We start from the raw sequence: 11,528 nt of genomic DNA, 5'->3' as shown, positions 1-11,528 counted from the left end.
GTGTGTGTGTGGGGGGGGGGGGAGGCTGCTCTGCTTGTCTGCTTCTGCAGCCTTTGACATTTTTGTGACAGTTCATTGGACTTCTAACCTCACGCTCTACATGATGTGTCGACGTGAGGTTAAAAATTCCTCCTCGTGGCCCAGCCTGCTTTGGGATGATTTCGGCCAGTTTAGGGATTTTCTTCACCACTTCCCGGTCCATCAGCCGAAATCTGCAGGGTTAAACCCCCAGCACGTGGCTGTTCCCAGCAGCAACAGTGAATTATAACTTTAAAAAGCCGCTGCCACCAAGTTGCTTTTGCTGTGCGAGCGAAGGTGGGATTGTTCTGCCTGTTCTCCATCCGTCTGGGATGCAGTCAGAGAAGTTCTGCTGGTGGCAGGGCGACCATGAGCTGCTTGTTTCTCTCGTTGCCTTGCACGGGTCAGTCCGGCCTCTGCAGTAGATCAGGCCCTGCAAAGTTAATGGCATTTTGTTGCAAAATTTCTAAATCAGAAAATCAGAATCAAAAAATGAGAAGGCCATATTGTGAGAATTGCAAAGAAAATATCTGAATATCTGAATATCTAAATATCTATTTGTAATTTTTAAAGCCCTGAATATATATTTATTATTTTTAAAACCAGGCAAATTATTTGTTCTACATTTATGCAATGAACCTAGTTGTTTAGGGTTTTTTTCCAGTTAAAATCTGCAGGACTTTTTTATTATTCATATTCACCTACCAGCTGTCCTTAATTAGTTTGAAGAGTTTGGCTTTGGAAGCCTTGCTCCATGATTTTTTTTATTTTTTTATTTTTGTGAGCTGTTTGCTTTATAGATATATATACATAAAAATATATTTGCATGACTTTAATCATCCTGGCTACATAGCAGTTTTTTCTGCCTCCCTGCTGGCAGGAATGCCCCAGCTTAGGCATTTGACATTAAATAGCTGGTGCCCAGTGCCCACTGAGGAGGGTGGCTCCTCCCTGGAGGGGCACAGACACAGCCGGGAGGGGGACAGTTTTTCAGGCTGCAGTCTGCAAGCATCTTTCAGCTCCATCCTTCTTTCAGCTCCATCCTTCCACTGCCTCAGCCAACCTACTGAATCTCAGCCAAGCCAAAACAAGTACCACAACAGGCACTGGAAATTCTTTGGTGCCCGACTCACCTTTCAAGGACCAGCTGAAGGAAATATTCTAATCGCCTTTGGAAGAATTTTACGGCTATTCCTAACACCTGCTGCATTTCAGTGTGTTGGTGGTCATCACCTGGCAACCCACAGCACTTCAGTTTAAAGGAATAAAACTCCAGAGGAGATTTAGCACTGAAAAAAAAAATCTCTCTGTTCTTAAAGAAAGGCAACCCCAAAGCGGAGTAACTCCCCCGGGGATGGTCCCTCAGAGCAGAATGAGAGGAGAACATCGGCCTCTCCCCAGGGCTGGAGGTATTTTTCCTTCTTGCATCAGATCTTTTTTTATTTTCCATGGCAAAGGAATGCAGCTGGGAATGCCTTCTTCCTCCCCAAGAGAGAAGGGTTTTGCTCTAAGAGCTCCAGCTACAGAGTAAGATGTGTCACCTCTGAGCCATGGTGTGTGGGGACAGAGCAAGGATGGGACAGGCACGGGGCAGACGTGGGGCTGCTCAGCCAAAGGCCATTGTGACACAGCTACAATTTAGACAAGCATGGCCCTAATTAAACTCCAGCAGTTCCTTTAATTGAACTGAAGGCTGAAATGCAATTGTGGATCATGTAACTTCCCTTACGCACTGGTGTGCTGCTGATGGAGCTGGCTCTGGTCACAGGTGGTGGCATCTCAGACTTGCAGAGGGCTTCTGACAGGAACCCGTGATGGGGCAGCGGCCGCAGCGTGGCAGTGGGGACACTTGGAGAATTGGTGGCACTCCAACAGGCTGGAAGATGGCTTTGGCAGCGCTGCAGACAGCTGTGGCACTTCCATCCAGGAAAGTGTCTGTTCATTAGTAAAGTAAATTAAGAAAATGCAGTCTCTGTGAATGATGAGCTTCTAAATTGAACTCATCCACCCGTAGATGAGAACAGAGACACACAAACCTTATCTGGTGCCTTCAGGAATGACCCTGCAAGCCCAGACTGAGGTTTTGGAAGAATCAGTACTATGTGCCTGGGGATTTTGGTCTGGTGTTACCTAAACCTGTTGGAGAAAGAATCCATGGTGGACAAAGAGGATGACTAAGCCTTCTCCAGCGTTCGGCTCTTCTTGTGACTTTTCTCCAGAGGGATATAACCTGATCGTGTGAGCTGCACTCACCGTGGGACTGCGAATCAGAAGTCTCCACCAAGCAGCCCCAGACCTCGTGCAACCCCAGCTCTGGAGCCCATGAGCGCTGGAGCAGGTCATCCCTGCCATAGCTGGATGCTGGTCACACCAGGGCTGGTCTCCTGGTCCTCCCCACCACGGCACCGAACTGGACTTGTCACACAGGGACACGGAAAAGCTCCTTTACATTACAGGCAACGACTGTCAATGGTGTAAATGTGTCCAGACTCGCATAATCCACCCGAAAAGGTGGTGGTTGCTAAGGCAACGCGGCCCCGTTCCCTTTTTATGCCATTTTAGTTCCTTCTCAGCTTTATGTTCCGTGTCTGGGGCTGCTTAATTTGATCCTATTTGCAGTGACAATTTAGGGTCTTGTGCCTTGGATACCGATTCACACAAAATGTACCAATTGTCACACTTGAAAATCATGTTTGGTTTTGGAGCTGGTGATGCTGAAATGGGAACTGGGGGTTGTTTTCTGCTGCAGAGATGTCCCAGGCACCTGATGGACCGTCCTAATGCCCCTGTCTCCCCCCGGGCCCCCTCCATCCTCCCGTAGCGCACTTTGATGGTGTTCAATGAATTAATTATGCTGTTCACAGATTCTGGCTTTTCTAGAGAATTAACCAGCCTCGGGCTTCTCTCTCTCCCTCCATGTGGTGGTGTAACATGCAGAACATCCTTGTCCAAAATCTGAGCCCACATCTCCCAAGTGTTAATTAGGTGAAACTCCTGATTTGGCAGAGCGGGTGGGAGGGGTGAGGCAATTGCCGAAGCAGGGAGATGAAATCAGCAGCATTAACAATGTATGATCCCCAACTGAACTAGAGAAAAGTTATTTTTTATAAAGACAAACATTTGCATCTCTCACAAAGAGCTTGTGACAGGGTAGGGCTTTCAGCTGCCTTGAGTTTCTGCTGGATGCCCCCACATCAGAGAAGATCCTTGCCATGGACCAACGTTTGTCTGGAAATAGCTATTGCCCTTATGTCTGTGAGGATTCTGTGGTGACATCACTCTCAGTACTGGACGAAAATAAGAAAGAAAAGCAATTTACAAGAGCAAAGCAGAGGGATGAAAGCTTATTAAGGAATTTGAAACATATCTAAAAAAAAAAAGGTAAGGAAAAGACAAACTTAAAATATAACTGACACCACCCACTTTCATTCTGGTTTGATTTTCTAGCATTTCGTGGAGATTACAAGCAGTATATTAGTAATATGTGGCATAATATGGCATGTCACAAGAGAGATGACTGTACACATCTATACAATTCTATTGCATAATTGGTTTTTCTATTAATTTCCAAAGTGTGTTCGCTCAGTAAGCAGCCCTCGCCTCTCATTACTGCATTCTCTATAATGTGCTCTTTCTGGCTCTCCCTCCGCTGGGTTCTTCACTAATTGCTAAGGACAATGAATCCAGTTATCCCACCTGGAGAATCAAGGGGGCCGTGCCCGTCAGAGGTGGTGCACAGAGAAGTTTGGGTAGTTCCTTCCTTAGTCAGAGCTTCAAAATGAGTAGTGATCAATCCATTTATCCCACCTGGAGAATCGAGAGGACCGTGCCCATCAGAAGTGATGTAGGAATGGCCAGAGAAATTTGTGTGGGGGGTTTGTTCTGCAGTCAGAGCTTCAGCAGGAGCATCGTTCATCTTGGAGGTTCAGTTGTGCTCACTGCTGTGCTTTTGTTGTCTCAGTTGTGCTAAGACCACACAACCAGAAGGAAACCATTCCTGCAGCCTTTGTCACCTGGGCAGGAGGGTGTCCTCTGGCTGCTGTGTCAAACCCAATGGAGACTGAGCGTGTGGATGGATGAGGGGTGCCCATGAAGAGCCAGAGAGCCCGGATCATGGGGAACCCCATCACCCCAAGTGATGTCCCCTGCCAGGGCGCAGGACACGACGGACCGGCTGCTGTCCCCTCCGAACTCATCACTGTCTTGCCATCAGGCCACTTACATAGCAGATAAATTAGTAATCAGGAAACAGAAACAATCTCTTTAGCGATTCTCCCTCCGCGGTGTCACTCGCGAGCTGCCGAGCCGCCTCTGGGGCGCTGGGACACCGCTGCTATTCCTGGCCGGCCTCGGCGCCGAGGCGCTAATTGTTGCTGCTTTACGGAGAGTGACACGGAAATATGACAGCTAAAGATGATATAATTTATGAGAAGAGAAGGCTGTAAAGCAATTACGAGGGAACACACTTTTTACTCGTGTTATATTTGTAATTTAATGTATTCGTCTGTTATTATTAAAAGATGAGGTTCTGTGTGCTAATCTGCATAAAAGCCGAGCAGGTCAGGCTGCAGCTCAGAGACAAGCAACTGCCCACTGACACACGCGATAAAATGAAGTATTTTTTATACAATTGTGGACATTTATATAGTAGATAAGTTTCTAATATGCTACGGTAGGGAGCACAACAGGGGAGATGTGAGAATGTGATATAACAATCTATTTACATTTAGATGCTAAATTTAAAATTATATTATTTTCTCCAAGCTTCATTCCATTTGCCGGGTTCTGAGCAAGCGTGTAGAATCATTTAGGACTGTTGCTTTCATCTGTCTCATATATATTCCCCAATTTAAAGGCGAGGGAGCGTGTGGAGAGCTGTGTCTCAGGCGCAGAGCCGGAGGAGGAGCCGCACACATCCATCTCCCTTTTAGATGGGCCAGAAGCAGGGTTTAATAATCAGCCTCTGCTTTGCCTGGCATGGGCGATATAGGTTTCTAAGCAAGAATTAAGAAAATGAGAAAGAGGAGGTAAGAATAATCTGCCACAGTGACTGCAGAGGAAATCAGAGCAGAAGTTCCAGGCTCGCAGCCATCGCCATGTCAGCTCTTGCTCGGTGCTGGAAGCATGAGATGGTGTTTCCTACATTTGATAGCTTGGGATGCCTGTGGGCTGTAATAAAATTCATCCTCTGCACTGTGAATCCCTTCTCTTTAAGCATCGAAGAGGTTACAAATGTGCATAAAATTGAAGCGAAAGTGATTAAATCTCACTCTGAGCCAGTATTGACAGATCTGCCTTGCTGCTGGATGCTGAGGGAGCTTCTTCCTTTGTGGCCCATGCTCAAGATAATGAAAACCAGTCAAGTGATGAAACTTATATATCCAAAGAGGATTTTTTTGCTTCTGTGTATTTGTTTTTAATATGTTGCTGGCACAGACGTGCAGTTATTTCAAATCCTGTTACTCATTTCTGGCAGGGGACGGGTGGAGGCTATCACTGTCCCCCCTGGCCTGTTGAGCAGGTCAGATAATAGCAAAAAAGGGAAGGGTTTTAATTGATTGTTGGGCTTTAAAGAAATGTTTCTTATTTTCCACGTGCAGGTTGTCTTCCTTTCCATACCTTACAACGAGCACATCCTTCCTGCCCCGGCTCTGTGCCCCCCTTGACAAGGATGCGGGCAAGGGAGGAGGGTGGGAAAATGGGAAAAAGTAAAGTGCATAACAACGAGGACAACTCATAGCTTGTGTAGAAGTGTGGGTTGTACGGTCACATCCTTAAAATTAACTGTGTGCTATGGAATGTTGGGGTTTGTGGTGACTGAGGTGCCTTCCCTCTGCTCCTGTCAGTCCAGCTGCCAGGAACTGGACACCCGTCCCCTCTCAGCTCTTCTTAGCAGGCATCGCTCTTGCCTTCCTGGTTTTCCCAAGTTCCTGATTACTTTTGAGACTAAGCGCAATGCTCCTGAACCCAGCAGACTAGGAGCAGTGTCACCAGCAAGAGAGAGATGGCACCTTCCTTCTCCCCGGCACCAGTAACACCAGATGGCACTTCCATTGCTCTCTGCATCCCCACAGCAGATATTTTTCACCGTCTGGCGGTGTGACAGCCTAGGCCAGATCCCACCATAATGTGGACAAAACAATTTTCTTTCCAAGCAAAGTTCAGGCAGAGCTCTGACGGGCGCTGGAGGCTCCTGTGTGGGCTCTGCCTGCCGAGTGCGTGGGATGCGGTTACCCAGGGCTGGACCCAGCCTGGAGATGGTTTCCAGGAGAGCAGCCCTGTCCCTACCTATGAGATTGCATTCCTCAGGTATTCCTCCTACTAATTTATTCTCCTATTAACGTTGTCGCTCTTCACCCCTAATTAGCAGAAAAGGGTGCCTGTCATCAGTACCGATATGTAGCCTCTTTTTAAATAGAAAGGTCACTTTTTTTTTAAACAAGTTACACGATGCAAATGCCTCAAGAGCACATTTATTTGCAAATATTCAGGCAGTCAATAACTCGGGTGTTTCCTTTCCAGGGGGTGTTTTGTGCTCACCAATAGCCCCCTTTCTCCCAGGGCTTGTCCTCTGGTTCCCCTGCCCTGGCTGTGGGCAGGGGGATCTGTTTGGTCCGTGTATCTCAGCCCAGCGGTTCAGACCCCGTGTGCCACAGCTGCTGGCTCTCCTCCAACGCGTCTAAGTCAACGGCCAGCTGAGGTTGACATAATTATATGTATATTAATTAACATGTATATGTTATTTGCAAGAGGACAATCTGTTTTCACTGTTGGGAAGCCGTCATCCATTAACACTGACAGCAGCAGAGCGTGTGAGATCTGTATCTGCCGTTTAAAGAGCAGGGAATGCTCATGTATCCTGGATTAAAGCAGGGTGAATTCTGGTAATGCTGATGTTTCATTAGCAATCCCCATTTTCATGTAAATTAATTTCTTTGAGGCAAATCACATCCATACCTGGTGCTAATTGCCAATGATAATGATGAGCTGAGACTGGGTAGAGATTCATTATCGAGGTTTGCTGTCTCTCAGATCAAGACTGGAGTGATTCTGGAAGTTCTCTATCAGGGGAGCTCCTGGCTCCCGGAGTTAGTGCAGGGATGGAGCTGTGAAATGCTCCAGCTGCAGAACACCAGACGTGATCTCCTCTGGCCTGACAGTCTTCAAAGCCAAGGACAACTGTCTTTCCTCTCCTAAAATGGCCATGAAGCCTTTATTGATCATTTTATCTAAATTATGGATGATGCTTTTGTCAATTACATTTTTCTTGTGGAGCAGAGCACTGCCAAAGATAACTTTCCTGTCTCGGGCGCCGACGCAGGGAGCCCCCCTTTGCACAGGTAGGTCACTGAAGTCCACGCTATCAACAGTATTTCTTGGCTGAATTCATTTGGTTCGTTCTCATATTGAAAATGAGAAGTGAGCTATTGTGGTTGAATTTGTGAGAGAAACTCATCAAGCAAAATTATCAGGTTTGCTGGAAGCCAGAGTAAAACCCCCGTAAGCATTAGAGGGGTTGACATGACATGAACCCGCGGTGGAGAGCATCAAAATCTCCTTCTCTGCCGTAGGAGTTCTGCTGCTGTTTGAAATTGGAGCATGTAATGGATAAAGCTGAAGTATATCACAAAATAATACATGTAATTACTTTGCAACCTGTTTCAAGATAATATTTTTTTTTCCAGCTGCATTTTACCTCTCTTCAGCATTTGATAGCACAGCACAGTTTATTGAATATTTGCAGTCTGGCCTTGGAGGATAATGAGTTTTATCCTGCCACGTGCCTAACGCCTTCGTGTCCAGGAGAAGTTAATGGGAACTGAAGATGATCAGCATTTCGTAGGATCGGTCCTTGACTGAGCAGGCAGCTCTGACTCCTGTATGGAAGGTGGTGGAAGAGCTGAGCAGGGATTTGGGATAACACTGCAGATGCTGGAGGCTCTTCCATGGCAGTATTGAAAGTACCTAGGACTAAAATTGTCTCTTTGTCAGTAAAAAAAATAGTGAACGCCATGAAAAATATTTGCATTTGACTGCACTCTCATGCATTAGACTCTCAAAACACTCTGAATTGTTGGTGTCCTTGTTTAAGCAAGTATTTCTGAAAAGCAGACTGCCTGAACAATTAATAGCGGTCTCTAATTAATAAGTGTTTTCTGGCTGTTGTTCCCCCCGCCATGGGAAAATACTGCACTGGCTGTGGGTAGCATTAGGGCCCCGAGGAGGGGGATGCTCAGGGGGGGCAGGCAGAGCCCCCCATCCCGGGCAGGGCAGAGAGAGCAGAAAGCCATCAGCAACCCCAGAAAAGCAGCCTTATCCCTTACTTGTCTTGGAAATGTGTATTTTATGGGGGGAGGCACTGAGGCTCAGGGCTGGCTGTGTGTTCAGTGTTCCTGCGCAGGGCTGATTACGATTCACCTCGTTGTATTTTGTTGAATCCAAGTTACTCAAAAGCCCCCCAGATGCTGAGTAAGAATAGTCAATAACAACAGCAATGCCCGGCACATCTTAACCTTTGGAGGGTCTCCATTAGCTTGAACTGGTCTCCTGATAACTCGGTTAGTTAAAATATTGGATTTTAATCTTTGCTGCAAGAGCACGCATACTTCATACAGGCGCTTTTTTTTTCTTTCTTAATGAATAAACAGGGAAAGGCCTTTTCTGTATTCATTGGAACAGAGTTTAATATAAAATCACATAAGCCCAGTACAAGTAGTTACATCCTAGTTACAAAATTTGCATATAAATAGCAGGTTTTTTGTGAACATGCTTGGTGGAGAAGGTGTTATCAGTTGGTATGTCCCTAATCTGTCAGTGCCAAACTATTGCAGGATGTTTAGCTTTATATTCAGCTGCAAATATTTGCAATTTTTACCGACAGAAGTCTGTAGTGTTGCTCACAAAGTAGTTACTGACTGGTTTTCTTCCTTTCTTTTTTTGCAAACAGATTTAATTTGAAGGTCATAATTGGGAAAGCTGATACCTTCATCCCCATATTGAAAAATTCTCAGAAGTCATAAAACTTGAATAAGAATCTCTTTATCCATGAGAAAAGCCAAGTTTAGCCCAGGAGATTTAAGAAGTGGCAGAGAATATTGCTCTTTTTTTTTTTTTTTTTTTTTAAAAAAAAAAAAAAAATCTGCTCTCTGCTATTCCTTGAACAGTGAAAGGTGTGCTGATTAGCACCAAGAGAGGAAGAAATGTGCAAAGAAATGATTCAGAAAGGCCATTCAGATTTCTCTGAAATGTTTTGGGAAGTCTGTAGCAGGAACACGTGGATTATACAAGGTCATTCCTATTTCTTAGAACCAAGAAAAAAAAAACCTTTTTTTTTTTTTTTTTTTTTTTTTTTTTTTTTAAAAAAAAAAAAAAAAGAAATCTTAATGGGATCTAGTTGTGGTGCCTCAGCAGTGAAGTCACACAGACTGCAAGACTATAATGAAATCAATCAGTGGTAATTTTGTTTTATCGTAATAGCCAGGGCTGGAGACACTGCCTGGGCTGATCTGACAGCCCTCTCTCTGCCTGGGCCGTGTCCGAGGGGAGATGCTCAGGGGGATGCGGGAGATGCCGGAGCACCCCTGGCCGTGCCCGCAGCCCCCGGCCCAGCGGCCATCCCTCTCCCTGGGGGGCTGGGCCGGCCTTTCTCACCCCTCTCTCCGCTTTTCCTTTCCAGGCCCTGCTGCAAAAAAGAAGTACGTCAGTTATAACAACCTGGTGATCTAGTCCGTTGTGTGGGGCGGAGGACGGGAGAGGATTTTCATCCCTGGCGGGCGCATCCCTCCTCCCGAGCCCCCTCCCGGGGCGTCCCCTCGGCGGGGGCCGGGGGCGGCGAGGGCACGGCCATCGCCACGGGAAAGGGCCAGCGGAGCCCCCGCGCTCCCCACGGCGGCTCCACGGAATATCCTTCATCGCTCTCGGCTTCGTGCGTGGCTGGCGCTGCCACCGGCCGTGGCGCGGGGCCTGCTCCGGCCATGGCACGGGAGGACGGGCTCCCCGGGGCGGGCGGCCTTCGGCTACAAGGACTCTCAAGGGGCTAATTTCTGTCTTTCTATGTACTTCCAGACTGCAAGTTTTTGAACTCTCTGTACAGTTTGTGAGGATTTTTTGCATATGGCCATCCCTGTCGTTTCGAGCTCACTGTTCCGTTTTTTGGATGCACAGTTCCATTGAGGGCTTGTTCTCTCAGACTTAGCACATTAAAAACAAAACCCACCACCAACTAAGGATTTAAAAGACCTGTGTACATGACTTGTATGATTACTATTGTATCACTGCGATCCATATATGTTATTTTTTTTTAACTAAACAAACAAACAAAAAAAAAGAATTTAAAGACCAAAAACTGTGCTGGCGAAGTTAGTTCCCCCCCCCCCAACTTCACAACTCCGATGGGCTGCAGAGAAAGCAGAAAGGATTTTTGCTGAGTTTTAGTAGAGGTCTTGATATTTGGAATGCATGCCAGTAATGTATTTTATGGTACATGTTAATAATTTATGTTTGATATTTGTATTTGTGTTCTATTTTGTTATTTTATTTAAGGTATATGACTATTTTGCAATAATTTCAATAATTCTTATGATATTTGGAGGAAAGAATATGGCTTTTACATGTCTTGAGGTTTTTTTTCTTTGTTGATGCCCCACCATGATTGACCAGTGTGATAAGGACTTAAAAAAAGCATGTATGTTTTATACTGTTTGTAATAAGTAATTTCGTTAATCTTGCTGCTTATGTGCCAATTTAGTGAAACCAATCTTTGCCGCAAACTCCTCCCTTCCTTTCCATTCTCTCGATCCTGTGATATTATCCAAGAATGTATCAATAAAGGATTTTGGTTAACTTTTTTTTATTTACTCCAATAAATATATTTTTTCAGTTGTTCCCTCCCCCTCCCCCCTTGTGACTAAAGTTTATTTCATGACGTGGTCAGAGGTGGGCATCCAGAAACCCGACGCAGAGGCACTTCAGGCTTTGGGCACGAAGAGCAGGTCTGGGAAAGGTCCCGGAGGAGCTGGGAGGTAATTGCAGGGGAAAAAAAAAAAAAAAAAGAGCCTTTTTAAGCACCAGGATTTACACCAACCCCCCAGGCCCCACTTACAGCCCAGCAGAGGAGGCCTGTGGGGGTCCCGGAGGAGCTGGGAGGTAATTGCAGGGGGGAAAAAAAAAAAAGAGCCTTTTTAAGCCCCGGGATCTACACCAACCCCCCAAACCCCAGTTACAGCCCCGCAGAGGAGGCCTGTGGGGGCTTTCTCCTGCCTGGACTTGATGGTCTCCAGAGCTGCCTTCAACTGTTGAGTCTTCTTTATGACTTTGAAGGATATTATCTTCACCAGCACACCAGGACGCAATTAAATGAGCAGCTAATCAAAGCCAACCTGCGAGACAAGCGGTGAGTGAGCTGGGGGGAAAAAAGGGGAAAAGTTTAGGCAAGAGGTGAGAGGAAACTCATTCCAGCTGCAGCTCGGCACCTCAGTGCTGCCTCTGGCGCAGGAGAAGGGGTTTGGCTG

At 46.2% G+C, this 11,528-nt stretch overlaps 1 protein-coding gene across 2 annotated transcripts in view; it reads left to right on the top strand.

The window, feature by feature from the left end:
* Positions 1 to 10,872, top strand: part of GRM7 (glutamate receptor, metabotropic 7) — a 292,383-nt gene extending 281,511 nt beyond the window's left edge. For both annotated transcript variants that reach the window (XM_014946806.1, XM_014946805.1), the window contains one exon: positions 9,695 to 10,872. In XM_014946806.1, coding sequence (XP_014802292.1) covers positions 9,695 to 9,744 — 50 coding nt within the window. In that variant the 3' untranslated portion in view covers positions 9,745 to 10,872. The remainder of the gene's footprint in view (positions 1 to 9,694) is intronic.
* Positions 10,873 to 11,528: the final 656 nt, after the last annotated feature.

Source organism: Calidris pugnax, unplaced genomic scaffold, assembly GCF_001431845.1.
Source record: "Calidris pugnax isolate Ruff unplaced genomic scaffold, ASM143184v1 scaffold81, whole genome shotgun sequence".
NCBI lineage: Eukaryota > Metazoa > Chordata > Aves > Charadriiformes > Scolopacidae > Calidris > Calidris pugnax.
The sequence above is the reverse complement of the archived record's forward strand: the minus strand, read 5'-3'. Positions and strand labels throughout refer to the sequence as shown.